This window comes from Phoenix dactylifera, chromosome 12 (genome assembly GCF_009389715.1).
Source record: "Phoenix dactylifera cultivar Barhee BC4 chromosome 12, palm_55x_up_171113_PBpolish2nd_filt_p, whole genome shotgun sequence".
Taxonomy (NCBI): Eukaryota; Viridiplantae; Streptophyta; class Magnoliopsida; order Arecales; family Arecaceae; genus Phoenix; species Phoenix dactylifera.
This window is the reverse complement of record NC_052403.1, coordinates 6,057,151-6,072,587: the sequence shown is the minus strand read 5'-3', so window position 1 is coordinate 6,072,587 and position 15,437 is coordinate 6,057,151. Positions and strand designations below refer to the sequence as shown.

At 37.4% G+C, this 15,437-nt stretch overlaps 1 protein-coding gene across 2 annotated transcripts; it reads left to right on the top strand.

Annotated features, from left to right (window-relative positions):
* The first annotated feature begins 566 nt into the window (after positions 1-566).
* Positions 567-12,137, top strand: LOC103718136 (E3 ubiquitin-protein ligase UPL4-like). Of its 2 annotated transcripts, XM_039132442.1 has the most exons (18): positions 567-860; positions 943-1,568; positions 1,670-1,780; positions 1,923-2,039; positions 2,178-2,336; positions 2,450-2,611; positions 4,916-5,071; positions 5,151-5,272; positions 5,348-6,482; positions 7,094-7,163; positions 7,285-8,510; positions 8,624-8,854; positions 8,941-9,045; positions 10,842-10,922; positions 11,004-11,072; positions 11,207-11,335; positions 11,425-11,508; positions 11,727-12,137. In XM_039132442.1, exons 2-18 carry the CDS (start codon positions 948-950, stop codon positions 11,790-11,792), a joined length of 4,644 nt encoding a protein of 1,547 aa, XP_038988370.1. In that variant the 5' UTR covers positions 567-860; positions 943-947; the 3' UTR covers positions 11,793-12,137. The 2 variants fall into 2 exon arrangements, with proteins under 2 accessions (XP_038988370.1, XP_008805036.2); XM_008806814.3 differs by having other exon boundaries at positions 567-1,568.
* Positions 12,138-15,437: the final 3,300 nt, after the last annotated feature.

Below are 15,437 nucleotides of genomic sequence, written 5' to 3'. Positions count from 1 at the left end.
TGCAGCCTTGCTCCTTACGAACATGAACTTTCTTGAAGGATCGAAATATGGATACCAGTCTTCTCAAATATGTCAAAATCAGATGCCAATCATCCTAAATAGCAACTAGCTGATCATCGTCTTTAATTCCAACGCTATATCGAGGGTTCTAAGCACAATGACAATAAAGACTAGGCCCTCCCAGGCTCCTCTCAGCTCCACCATGAGTAATACAACATCATAAATACGACACCCTCCAGCTATCAACGATCGTGATTTCTAATTACGATTTACAAACCATGCTCCACCATCCAAGTTATCATTGATGAAATTAATTGAGGAAATCAGGAGGTGGGAGCTCCATAAGTCGAAGTACATCATCCAAGAGGATGCAAACGATGCAACACTAGAGCTCCAGTTTTCTCCGGTTGTCTCGATCAGTGGGCTTTGCTCTCAAAGTTGTGGTGAGAGGATTTTGATCCATGTTTTCAAACTCAAAGGCGAAATATGATATATGACGTAGGAAGCAGTGGCCTGGCTCTTGATGTGAACCCACTTTATAAATATGCAACCGGTCTGACATGAAGTGGTCCTCTAGATTGAGGCGGTGCGGCGTCCAACCGACCCTCCCGTACTCAAAACTCTTCTCCTCGCCTTCCTACGGCAAAATCCCTCCACTCCAATTACGGCGAAACAGAAAAATTGAACTCTTGCCGAAAAATAAAATTGAAGTCGAAGCGATAAAGAAGGAAACATAGTTGATCTCGTTAGGGTTATAAATCGACGAACAATTCTTCCTTGATCCCCAAGGAAACCCGATCTCCGATGATACGATCGTCCTAAAATCAGCAATCTCCCCTCGATTATTTCTTCCAGTTTTGGTATTCGATCGAAACTTCTGTTTTATAGAGATTTTGATCGCTTTGTCTGGGAGATTTTTTCCTTTTCTTCTATCATTGGAAGGGTCTATGGATCGGGGACGGAAGCGGGCGGAGGCCAGCGACAAGCTGCCGGCCGACAAGCGGGCGTGCAGTTTATCGGAGTTCTGGTCGGGTTCCTCCTCTCTCCCGCCGACGCCGGAGCCGGCGGCGGCGGCGGCCGTGGCCTCGTCCTCCTCCGAGCCGGTGGACTGCGACATGGAGTCCTCCTCCTCCGGGAGGTCCGACAGGGCTGGGGACTCGGAGTACGGCTCCTGCGACTCCGACGACGAGCGCGGCTACGGCCGCTGGGTGTTCGACGACCCTTCACTGTGCGGGGCAAGCAAGGGGAAGTTCCAAAAGATCTTTGCGAGCCTCGAGGACGATGCTGGGCCGGGTGTGCAGCTTGCCGCGCTCGCCGAGCTCTGCGAGGTCCTGTCCTTCTGCATGGAGGATTCCCTTGGTTATTTCCCAATGGAGACGTCGGTCCCGGTGCTCGTGAGGCTGGCGGGCCCCGAGACCAGCCCCGATGTCATGCTCCTTGCTGTCCGGGCGCTCACGTACATCTGCGATGGGATGCCGAGGATGGCTGATGCCCTCGTTAGGCATGGAGCGCTTCCTGTCCTCTGCGGAAAGTTATTGGCGATCGAGTACTTGGATGTGGCCGAGCAGGTTTGCGTCAATCATAGATTTTCGCATTGTTGTTTCTTTAGATTATAATATATGGCTTTTGCAATCCCAATTCTTATTTATTTGCCTCCTAATCTATATAGTCTTTGGAAGCATTGGAGAAGATATCTCGATCAGAACCTGTTCATTGTTTGCAAGCAGGGACAATTATGGCGGCACTGGGTTTCATTGATTTCTTCTCAACAAGCATGCAGGTAAGAATCCTCCCAATCAAGGAGGCGTGGATTAAAGTGGGTCAAATGAATCAAAAATTGGTTCTTTGCTCTGCAGTCTGAGCAATTTATGGGACTGATACGTGTCTTTGTAATGGATAATTGCCTTTGTTTTGCATAACAGAGAGTTGCACTCTCCACTGTAGCAAACGTCTGCAAGAAACTTCCTTTAGATTGTTCTTCTCTTGTCATGGAGTCCGTTCCTATTTTGTGCAAACTCCTTCAATATGAGGACAGAAAGGTATCTCTTGCTTATGTCCACATCTTTTTCTTTTTTATTCAGATATATTAAAAACTTTGGCATTGATCATTTGCATTTGTTGACCGCTCAATTATTTACTCTCTATCTGACATCTGTCTGAATCAAATATATTTGCAGCTCGTGGAAACTGTTGCTACCTGCTTGATAAGGATAACTGAATGTTTCACCCATTCTCCAGAGTTGCTGGATGTACTGTGCAAGCATGAGGTGGTTCATAAGACTTTACATTTGATAGCTATCGATGGTCGGATATCACTGAGCCAAGCAACTTATACTGTATGTGTTGACAAAAATTCTTATGGTGCCGTCACCTGTTATGGTTGTTACTGTTCTGCTGTCTTGGTGCTTCCTTCCAGAAGATGTGCTGATTTATTGTTCTGAACCTGCAGGGCTTGATCAGTCTTCTCACCAAGCTAGCCACTAGTTCCCTTGTAGCAGTGAGGACCCTCTTTGAACTGAATATAAGCAGCATATTGAGGAATATTCTAATGGCTTCTGACCTTTCACATGGCACTCCTTGCTCACCTTTTGAAGATGTGCAATCCAATCAGGTTTTTATGCTTTACTACTTCATCAAGAATCATAATTTGATTATTAGAAACAAAATTGCTCAAAACTGTTATCCAGAAACTGTGATCACCTAATGCAATTTCTAAAATCCAAATGACCGCACATTGACAAGACCTAAGACCAATTCAAATTTCCTGCTTAATGTCTCAGCAATTTTATATATCTGATTCAATTCGACACAAAACACCTGGAAGTTAAAATATGCACATAGAGAGTAAAATTAGAGTATGCTCGATACAAGAATGTAGTACCTTCTTTTGTCACATAAATATGGAAACTGAAATATCCCAACTAGCAATACATGACCTACTAAAAACTATAGTAAAATTTGTTCAACATATACTTCCTTATATAAACATGATTTATGTTCACAGGTGCATGCTTGCTTGCATACATGTATGCACATGCAGTTACCAATGAGTATACTCTGTATTAGATGCTTTATACTTGATAAATATTCAGGTATTTATTATAGCCTCATACTCTTGGCCATCCCATTTCTTTTTAATCTTGCTAACTCAAGCCACTGCTTAGTCTTGACTTGCTCATGCAGTGGGTCACCAAATAAGCTTGCTTGAACATTCTAGGGTCACTTAATCCAATCAAAGACTAAGCAGTCACTATAAGCAGGCTATCTGGCTAAGAACCTTGATGAATGAGTTTGAGTTATTGTTTTTTTCTGCCTAGTGAAGCTGTCAAGTTTAAGTTTTGTTGGCTAGACATGAAGCTTGGGTACCTGGTTGATAACCTATTGCATATAAGTTATTTGCAATTTAGGGTAATAAATTCTCTCACTGCTCTCTCTCCTTTTTGGTTGGATGTTGAGGTATTGATGGTTGTTGTGCAAAAGGTAATGAAAGCTTTCTTGTAGTTCTATGCACATTCCTAAGGGGGATGGTCCTCAAATGTTGCAGGTGAACTGTGTGTGCACATGCACATGCACATGTGTTATTCACAGATAGATATGGTGGTGATGAGGGTATATGATATAAAAAAATTGGGGTGATAATCATGATGTTCAAGGGAGACCATGCTGTGAAGAATTCAATTTCTGCAATCAAGTTTACTTTATAAGCATCATTGTGAAGACAGGGACCAGTAAGGGAGGTTAGAATGTTGCACACACAACTTACATGGACATGGATGTGATAAGTGTGGCCAAAGACATTAATGGGAGTGCTCTTCTTTTGATAAAGTAGACGAAGAAAGCATTAAGCATATATGTATGTATGTGTAGATTCATCCTGATGGTTGGCATTTGGAGGTTGTCATGTGGAACACCCTAGAAATTTTTGATCACTTAGTATTCCCGCCTGGTTTCTGGTTAACACTGCAAATGGCAGTGTTCTAAGGATAGATTTTAAGATAGTCTTGAGGTATAGAGATGCCTACAAATGAGGAAAATCATAGTTTCTTTTGAGAGAGAATAGAGTGATGAATGATAATTGATTGATATGCCATAGTGATGTACAATAAAGACTGAAGGAAGCCCAGATTGAGAGGGTCATATGAGTGGGTCTAAAAAGAGAAGGGTGACATGTACGAAAATTTTAATGAAATATTTGTCTTGGGATTTGATGGCTTGATCTAATAGAGGATTTAATCCTAATAATAAAAAAGATAAAACATTTATATATCATATACCAAAAATAGTTGGGATAAAGCCTTCTTGACTATGATATGGTATGGCACACCATAAATCCACTGTATTATTATTACTGTGGTGTCAAACTATGTAAAAAAAAAAATGTTCATGATTTTCACCTCCTCTTTTGTTTGTGCATGTCAGTCTTTCCATGTCAATAAGTTGCTTTCATACTCTTTTGGTATTTACTTTAGGAACACAAACAATTTTTGACCTTTTTTATTTAATAATGAACTTGTTCTATGGACCTACTACTTAGTCAAAAGATAAGAGGATTCTTTAATATGTGAAATTTGTCTTCTATGGGTAAAGAGAGTCCAACTTTGAAATTTTTAAGATTTCAATGGTAGTATCATATGAAAAATATATATTGAAATTTCAAGAGCATTTTAGCAGGTAAGCTAAGGACCAGAACAGCTGTTGTGCATGCTTTTCATATAATCAAGAAAGTAATAATCAGATGCTTTATTGTGACATCTTCTTAAGCTGGAATTAACTTTGCAATTGTTTCTCTCATCCTGCTATCTTTAATCCCTCATTAACTCTCAAGAAAAATATTTAAAAGCTATTTGAATACAGATTATTTTCTTACAAGTGGAAAAAAGGCATATTCAAGTTATTCCATATATTTTTATCACAGATGCATGAAGTTTTGAAGTTACTGAACCAGTTGATCCCTCCTGTGGCAAGAGATGTTGAAGATGTTCAACTAGCACTAGCCAAGGAAAAGATTTTAGTGGATGAACCTAGTTTTCTGCATCAGTTCTCAATGGATATTCTTCCTTTGTCTATTCAGGTGTGTTGATGCAGAAAGTTTACACTGTAACCTGCACATGATAATCTAAAGTCTAAACCCTCTCCAATACTTGGTACAGGTCGTCAACCCTGGTGCAAATGTATATATTTCTTATGGCTGTGTTTCAATCATAAACAAAATTGTTTATTTCAGTACTCCAGAAATGCTTATGGACTTGCTCAAGGTTACAAACATTTCAAGGTAAAGAAGACTGACAATTGAATGCTTGAATCATGGAACCTATTTATATTATTTTTTTAATGGTTTTTGTTACAGCTTTTTAGCTGGTTTGCTGGCCCGGAAAGATCGCCATGTATTGATTTCAACTCTGAAGACTGTCGAGATTCTCATGCAAAAGCTTCCTGGTGTTTTTTTAAGCTCTTTTGTTAAGGAGGGTGTTATTTATGCAATTGACTCACTTTTAATGCAAAAAAACTGTTCACAATCTACTCAACGGTTTGGTCACATGCAACACTCAGATAATCAGATGGCTACAAGAGACATGCCCAGATGCTTATGCTATGAATTTGATTCATCCAGGGCATCATCCTGTGAGATGAAAACATGTAGAGTTGGAAAAGATACTGTTCTCACTTTGGCAAAACATTTAAAGACTACCTACTTTACTAGTGAAGCAGTGAATTCTGAGATGGGTTTGACTGAAGTTCTGCACAAGCTTAAAACTTTTTGTGCTGTTCTAAATGATAATGTGGACAGGGCTGCAGCGAATGATGATTGTGAACTAAATGAAGAGTATTTATCTCATATATTAGATCAAGTTATAAGGGAGCTTTATGGAAAAGAAACTATCTCCACATTTGAGTTCATTGAGAGTGGAATTGTAAGATCCTTGGCACATTATTTATCCAATGGCAAGTACCTCCAAGGAACTTCATGTGGTTGTGACTTATCAAATCACTTTCTTGCTGTACTGAGAAGATTCCGGACATTTGCCTGTATTTCTCTGTCAAAAATGAATCAGGGATGGGAGAATATGCTTATCACTTTATTAGTACGGAAATTGCAGAACGCATTGTCTTCGCTTGATAGTTTTCCTGTTATATTGAGCCATGTTCCCAAGCCTAGAAATACTTATGCTGATATCCCATTCAGGCGCTGCACTATGCTCCCTTGCTTAAAAGTACGCTTTGTGAGGGAAGAAGGTGAAACAACCTTGCATGACCATGACAATGTGTTAAATGTTGAGCTCTCTTCATCATTGGAAGATATTGAAGGATATCTATGGCCCAAAGTTAGCACAAAGAATAAGGAAGATGAGGCAGAATCTGCAAGAAAGGGAATGATCAGCACAAGTGATATTGCAGCAGGAAGTATGCATGCTGAAGAGAAGAATCCTCAAGATCTAGTTGCAAAGATCTGGCAGGAACCATCTTTTTCTAGCTCACCAGAGGTGCAATTTCTGTTTACCATTTCAAATTTACAAAGTAGGTTTATTATTTGGACCACCCTCCCCACCCCCCCACCCCCCCACACCCCCCCCCAAAAAAAAAGAAAAAAAGAAACCCAACACACACACACACACAAAAAAAAGAAAAGGGGTGTGTTATAGTAAGAACTAGAAAAGCCAGCCTTAAGACGATGTGGTAAGGCTTGCTGCTTCTTGTTGTGGTTTTAGGCGCTTTATGTTCTTATCCTTTAGAATAGCTTCTTGTAAAATTAAGCATGCATTTGGAAGTTAACTGAACCCTTTTTATTTTTTTATTTTTTATTTTATCTTTGGATTGAAAGATTAAGGATCTTCAAGGCTGGGATCATTTATAAATCACTAATATGTTTAAGGAGTTTAAGGGGGAAGGATAATGAAGGGAGAAAAATTATATCTTTTTGGATAAAGATGAAATGAATTTACTTTGACATTTTAGAGATTGCTGTTTCCTTATAACAAGTCCATTCACATATGTATATTCTCTCTGCTAAGAAACTAAAGTATTGACATCTGTTAATATGGAAGGTAGATGAGTTTCTTTTTCTGCTGTAATTCCTGATTATCCTGTTTTTCAGGGCCTTGCATGCCAAGAAGGACAATCTTTATCAGTGGATCTTAGCCCTAGACAGAGAGATCTAATAGCTGGTAGGTTCACTCTGACAATAAAGATAGAGATCATTGTTTTGTATCTAGCAAGTGTGAAGGCTTATGGATTATCTGCTTTTTATATTAAGGCTATTGACTTGTTAAATTTCTTCACTTACAGTGATTACCTCCAATCTTTCATCTCTTGGCGAGAGACGAGTTGAAGGCCAAAAAAGTTCTGCATCTCCAAGCAATGGGTGTACAGAGCGAAAGTTGAACTTTTGTTTAGAAGGGAAGCAACTTGATCAGTCTATTACTCTTTATCAAGCAATTCTAGAGGAGCTTTTAAGTGCGGAACCTGATGCAATTGTTGGCCCGAAATTCTGGAATAAAGTTTACAAAGTAACATATAAAAGAGCGGAACCAAAATCCAGTGATGCTCAAATGCCTTATGATGCATCTCTTTGCAATAAAATTGTTTTCTCATGGCAGAAACTATCATTTTTCTCTAGTATGTTACTTGCCGAGCTTCCTTGTACACTTGATAAGTCCAATCCGATATATGATATATTGTTCATGCTGAAAATTTTGGAAGGCTTGAACAGGATATCATTTCATCTGTTGTCTGATGAAAGGAACCACGCATTTGCTGAAGGTAGAATAGAAAATTTTGATGATCTGAAAGTGATGGTGTCTCCCGTTCCACAGGTTGAGTTCATAAGCAGTAAGCTGACTGATAAATTGGAGCAGCAGATGCGAGATTCACTGGCATTAAGCTCTGGCAGCATGCCTCTGTGGTGTAATCAGTTAATGGCTGCTTGCCCTTTCTTATTTTCTTTTGATGCAAGGCGGAAGTATTTCCGTTTGACTGCATTTGGTTCTTCAAGATCTCAGCTTAATCCAAATCAACGTCTGAATAGTAGTGACACCAACTCTTTTATTGAAAGATGGTTACAATCAGGTTCATTTTCCCGTAAGAAATTCAAAGTTGATCGCAACAATATTCTGGGTTCTGCTGCGAAAATGATGGAGTTATATGCTCATAGTAAGGGTGTTCTTGAAGTCGAATACAATGAGGAAGTTGGTACTGGCTTAGGCCCAACAATGGAGTTCTACACATTGGTAAGTCAAGAGTTTCAAAAAGTTGGGATGGGGATGTGGAGAGAGGATCTGGGTCTTCATGGTGGATCAAGTAAAGTAGTTGGTGAATTTGAATTACTGGTAGCTCCTTTTGGATTGTTTCCTCGACCTTGGTCAGCAGAAAATGGTGTCTCAAATGGGATCCAATTTCCAGAAGTAATTAAAAAGTTCTTCCTTCTTGGGCAGCTTGTAGCAAGGGCAATTAAAGATGGGAGGATCCTGGATTTACCATTTTCTCAAGCATTTTATAAAGTTATCCTTGAGCAGGTTTTCCACTAAAACTATATCTAAATATTTTACTATTCAAGTTTGAGTAATTTTTTTATTTATTTTTTAAACATAGAGCCTGATAGTAACATATTGCATCCATATTTTCTTAGGAGCTTGGCATATATGATATTCAATCATTTGATCCCAAACTTGGGAGGACTCTCCTGGAGTTTCAAGCTCTCGTCAATAGGAAAAAGGTTTTAGAGTCCATTTCCAGGGAAAATTATGGGTGTGCATCTGATATGTATTACCGCAATACCAGAATAGAGGATCTTTGTCTTGATTTCACTCTTCCAGGCTACTCCAATTATGAGCTTACTCTGGAAAGTAACTCGAAAATGGTAACACAATATCCTTCTTTGTGAAATTCTTCTGCCTTGAACTCTTGAAGTAGCTTAATAAGTTATTCTTTTGATTTCTTTTGTAGGTAAATATTGCTAACTTGGAAGAGTATATTGCACTAGTTGTCGATGCAACTACTAAATGTGGAATTTCTCGACAAGTGGAAGCTTTTAAATCTGGATTTAATGAGGTTTGTTATATCGTGACACTGTAGTCTACTTTTTGAGAAGTTAGTTTTTTTCCCTGTATTGTTCAGGAAGAAATCATCTGATATACTGTAGACAGTTTTGATTTAATTTTACATGTATATTACTGAACTGAAGAATATAAACATAAACTATAGGGACCCCATAGAGAAAACATAGTTCATGCTTGTTCAAAACTTTGTGAAATGTGAAAGTCACTATTGGTAGTAATCAAGTGTTACAACCATCAGGCAGTTGTGTATATCTTGGAAAAGGACATGATGTGATTTTTAAATATGAACATCTGGAGTTATTGCATCAAATACGTCGGTCCTTTGGTTGAATTTTTCAGACTAAAATGACTCAAAAATCGCAAATGGTATGAAAGTGACCTTTATATTGGCAACAAGTATTCTAACAAAATTTGGGCTCATCTTCCATCTCTGTGCATATCTAAAGAAAATATTCCATCTTTGTGCATGTGTATGAAGTAGGAGCTGTATGATTCAGACAATAATGGCTCAGCTGACTTGTCATATTTGACAAACACACAATTAAAAACTTGTGATACATGAGAACCAAATAAAGACTGTCAAGCATGCTTTTTATTAATTTTTTGATAGGCAAGAAAGGACCATGGATACCACTGTCAACATTGTTTCTGTACAAAGGGTGGTGTGTTTTTCTGCCGACGTTGCTGAAAGTTTTGGAGGAACAATACTCAGAAATGATCTAGACCTGTAACCCCACTATAACAGGCTGCCAGTCAGCTGCCTGTCACCCTCCCAGAACTTACGAGTTACAAGGAAATTTCAAAGCAGAATTTTGAGCAAGCAATGTCCTTCAACTTGTGCTGAATATTACACAAAGTTATAATTGCATCATGACTGACAACCATTTTAAAATAATATATCAGTAAAAAAGAAGAAGGTTATACACACACACAAAATTCTCTGGTATAGGCACCATGATCCCCGGAGCTGATTTATTGTTGCTTTAAAGTGAAGGGTGGTTCTACTGGTTCTCTTTTCTACTTCTTTATGAATGAACCTATAAATTTCATTGTGGTGGCAATCATGGAGAATGGAATCCAGTCTGTAAATTCTATGGTACTTGGTATAATCATGCAGCACCTAGAATTTGCGGATTTCTCGTGTCTGTGTCATTTGCTTGGTGTAGAATCCATGATTTGTTTTCACAAAGCTTTAAACATTCGTGCTGGAATCTTCTCACTTCTATATCCAGTTCGAATCAAGAACTTTCAAAGCATATGCTATAAGTTTCTTCTGAAAATACTCCATAATACTCATTAGTGCCTTCTCATTGTCATCACAGAATTGCTTGTCCCAAAAAAGAAAAGTCACTGCAGCAACCCAGAGATAACCAAGAATTCATATTCTAGCTACTGATTGGTTATTTGTGCTCAACAACTTTGCTTGCTGCCAGTATGTTTGCATTATCATAGTTCCAATGATTAATATGATAAGCTTTTCTTAATATTTATGCTGTATTAGATCCTTGATCCTGATTGTGCAATACAATAGGGCCGTGGGCCTTGGAGTAATTTTTAGAATTACGAAGAATATTATTTTCCCATCTTCATTTTAATTACCACGATGTTCCATCTATTTTGGGCCTATTTTTCTCTATTACTATATTTCATTTGCAAGATTCCAATATTTATTGTGCATTTCAATCAGTTCACATTGGTAGTGATTCTTGTTGCAAGTATTGGCAATTTGAAAGTATGTTTCTGCTGTCCATGTTATTTTATCCCACATTGTCATTGTCTATGTTTTAGGTGTTTCGGCTGAAAACTCTTCAAATCTTTACTGAAGATGAGCTTGAGCTATTAATTTGTGGAGAACGGGATACTTGGGATGTATGTTTTCTCTTTTACTTGGACTCGAATGATGCTGGATTCTGAATGATTATCAATTTAATGAGTTTTGTTTCCAAACAGTTTATTGAGCTTGTGGATCACATCAAGTTTGATCATGGCTACACAGCTAGCAGTCCTCCTGTTGTTAATGTCAGTATTCATTACGAAGATCTCCTAGGAAGCACCTTCAATTCGAATGCCTCTTCTTCTTCTTCTTCTTCTTCTTCTTCTTCTTTTCACTGTACTAATGTTCAATTGCCGTGCATTTCATGTTTTTTTTATAGTTATTAGAAATCATACAAGAATTTGAGTGCTATCGGCGCAGAGCTTTCTTGCAATTTGTGACAGGAGCTCCTCGACTGCCTCCAGGAGGCTTAGCTGCACTCAACCCAAAATTGACAGTTGTTCGTAAGGTTTGTCTTTGTTTACAACTTATAAGGCAGCCATCATTTGAATTTACATTTCGGTTCACAACCTTCTGCCTTATGTTTTTGTTGGGCAGCATTGTAGCAATGATGCGGATATGGACTTGCCAAGTGTGATGACCTGCGCTAATTATCTAAAGCTCCCTCCATACTCTTCCAAGGTTATCAATCTCTTTCTATTACCTGTTGCCTTTTCCTTTTCTACAAACCATCAACCTTTGATGTGAGCCACATCGTCCAATAGAACTAAACACTTCGTTTTCATTATTATAAAAACTTGGATTCTATCCATTTTAAGTTGAAGAGTATACTAGTTTATGTAATAGCATTTCTATAAATGTATTTGCTTGTACTGATCATTTTATAATTTGGGTTGCAGGAGAGAATGAGGCAGAGGCTGTTATATGCAATAACAGAAGGACAGGGGTCCTTCCATCTCTCTTAAAAGACTGTAGGATTGACTCCTTGCTATCATTCATACAAACATGTTTAGTTATCAAGTTCAAGAGGATGGTGGTGTAAATAGCGGGGATTGAGTTCAATAATGGTACATGGTGGAGCTGATTGTGGAGAAACAAAAGGAAGCCCATCTTTACCAGTGCACAGAGTGGTAGTCGGTAGGGAGCTGATTGATTTATCATGTATAGAAAGATATTCGATGCAGTTGGCAGAAACTCTTATCTACTTTCGTTGTGCTTTCATTTGCTCTTTAATCTTCTTTCTTGACTATGCTTGTGTGCGAGCGTGTTTCATAAATTATGAAAAATCCTTATTATTGTGTAGGCACTCATACTGCATTGCTAATTTAAGCCTGCAGCAGCTGGGAAAAGTGTACACCCATCATCGCCGTGTGGTGGTTAAAATCTTGAGCTGCTTAGCGTGAAGACTAAAGTTAAACTATCACCCCACCAACAGGAAATATCATAGCAGCTTGCACTGATGTGGGTAGATTAGTCCTGCTGCTGATTACAAACATATGAAAATGAAACTCTGCTGTTCAAATATTCTGTTTAAAATTAAGCTTCATATGGCTGGTTGTATGGCATAATATTGGATGGGTCTAATTTGTCGAGTCTCACTTGCTGGCTTGGCTGATGACTGAACTTTTATTATGGGATAAAGGCTTGTATAACTTGTACCGCAAACCCCTGAGAAGCTGGCTAATGGCACTTATTTGGAGCATTGAACAGTTTATCTTCATGCGATTTGGTCACTCATTTTGTTTGCTGCCAGGGTTTCTCCTAATTTACAACCTTGCTCTAACCACATAGAACAGAATGCCAACGTTGCTCTAACCTTGCATATATCCTCTAATTGGTTTCTCATTCGCAGAGACATGAGAGCGGCACAAAGCCAGAATATGGCAGTACTGTTTTGCCCAGTTTATATTTGAAGTGATATATTTAAAAATTAGCAGCTCTAAGATTTTGTGATTCAGCCATGATCCAGACAAAACCTTATGAGGCAGATGAAGAGAAAAGCGGGAGAAGACGAATGAAGAGGAAGGTGAAAGGACTCCGGTCAGGCCTTAAATCGAATCCATATCCTATGCAATTCCTTGTTTTCTTTTGTTTTTCCTTCTTAAAAAAAAAAAGAAAGAAAACAGATAGCCCTTCTCTGTAACTCCATCCAACTTATTCTCAACCGTGAAGGAGAAATTGCTCGAAAAGAGTAGCCCTATCGCACAATTCCCCATGTGAATCTGGAAACAAGCACAATACATGGGAGTCAATCTTATTAGCCACACTCTTCAACTGCCATTTGATTTTTGTGTTTTATTCGCCATACATGGTGACCTAAACCCTAAACTTATGCCAGCAAGGACCTCTTTCGCTACATTATTTGGGCTCGAAAACACCGTCTCATCAGGGCAGATCACCAAGGCACCCAACTGTCGATCAGCCAGCCTCGCCCTTGACGTTCTTAAATGCAAAAGAAAGGTAACATCATGAAGCAGAACACCATTACTAAAAGATGATTAGCCAGCCACCAAGATGGTAGCACGGTTGGAACGGAAATAAAATTTCACGAAAGTAACTTAGGTTCGAAACGCGCGGGCGTCGGACCGGATGCCCCTTGTCTGGTTTGTCCAATGGAGTCACCATCTGGTCCATCGGTATCAAGATAGTGCTGGGGTGACGTACTTACACATGGGGTAATCTACGGGTCAGGGAGGACACGAGGAAACTTGCGACCTACATCGAACATTTTTTAGTGGAAGGGCCCAGTGGGGGCTGCTACGCGGATGGGTTCGTCCCTCTCCCCCTATTCTTTTATCAAAAAAGAAAAAGAAAAAGAAAAAGAAAAAGAAAAAGAAAAAGAAAAAGAAAAAGAAGATGATTAACCTAACCGTACTGATATGGAAGTATGAGACCAGAAGCCCCCGTCTCGCTCAAGGGTATCATCTCGAGCCATTTTACCATTGTTGTGATTGGGCAGAATTTCTTTTGCAGGCTTGTGACTACTTGAGGGACTGTTTGTTGCCTGCATTTCTAGATACAGTTGCAACTTGAAAGACTCAATTTTTAGTTGTAAGTATTTACTTGGCATGCATCTGAAAACTGCAAATATAGTTCCTGTAATTTATTATTAAATGTGGAGAGGGTATGATGACCCTGTAATTGATAAAATTCTCTCCCCCAATATCATTACATCATATTAACATATTATATAATCATTATATCATGTTTTGTTATCTAGAATAAAAATATAATATACAATATTCTACTCTAAGATATATGATATAATGTAATATAATATAGTACATTATATTACATAATAAAATATAATATAATAAAATTTTATATTACAATTTAACAATATACCACAATATATAACATAACACAGTACAACACAATACAAGATAATATAACATGATATATTATAATATTATATAATATAAGAATATACAATATAAGTTTATAAAATAATGCAATAAAATATGCTATATTATAATCTTGTAACATAATACAAACTACTATAATACAACATTATAATTTAATATATAGTATAATTTAATAGTAAAATATAATAAAATGTAACATAATATATTGCATTATACAATATATCTATATATAATGTGATAGATTTTTTAATTAGTTATCCTATCACTTTGTTTGACTAGTTAATTAATATTAATAATATAATAAATTATAATAGTCATTCTCATATCATTCCAATAATGTTCATTATATTTGTTTATCTTTGTATTATAATTATATCACTTTATACTAATTATAGGGATGGTAACGAGTCCAATATGGATTGGGGAGATAATTATTCGTATTCTCCCTGTACTCACCTTAGGACAGGATAAGATGGATAGAGTTAGACGAGATGGGTTGGACGGATCGTATTGAGTAGAGTTGCAAAAATTATTTTTTTGCACATATATCAAATAAATAAAAAAGAATATAAAAATAATTCTTAGCTCATCATTCAACGTTAAACTAAATAAAAATTGAAATCATAGAACATAACAAATCAAATTTTCAACAATAATAGAAACATAACTAACAAAACAATTATTTTTTAAAAAATCAAATATTTTTAAAACTAAGAAAAGCAATCAACTAAAAAAATGAACTGAGCATTATGACATGAAACCTTTCACATGTTTAATTTTTTTCACAAGTGGAACAGCTATGACAAAAGTTAGAGTGAGATGGAGCAGATAGAGTGAGACAGGACAGGTAGGACGGCTCGAAACGAATAAAGCTGCAAAAATTATTATTTTTACAAACAAATAAAAAATAAAAAATTTAACTTTAGCACTTCATATAACATTACACCAAATAAGAGTGGAGGACAAAGAACATAACAAACTAATTTTTTAGCAATAATAGAAACATAATAAATAAAATTATTGTTCTTAAACTAAGAAAAGCAATTAAATGAAAAAATAAACTATGCATCATCATATGTAACCTTTCAAATTTTTCATTTATCTTATGAGCAGAGCAACTAGAGCAAAAAATGGAAAAAAAAAAATCTATGAAGAGTTATATATGTTCGGATTAGATTTAGAGTAGGGTTCATCGTTACCTACACCCGCCCCAAATCTGCTGTGAATTAAGTAAAATCCACCCTC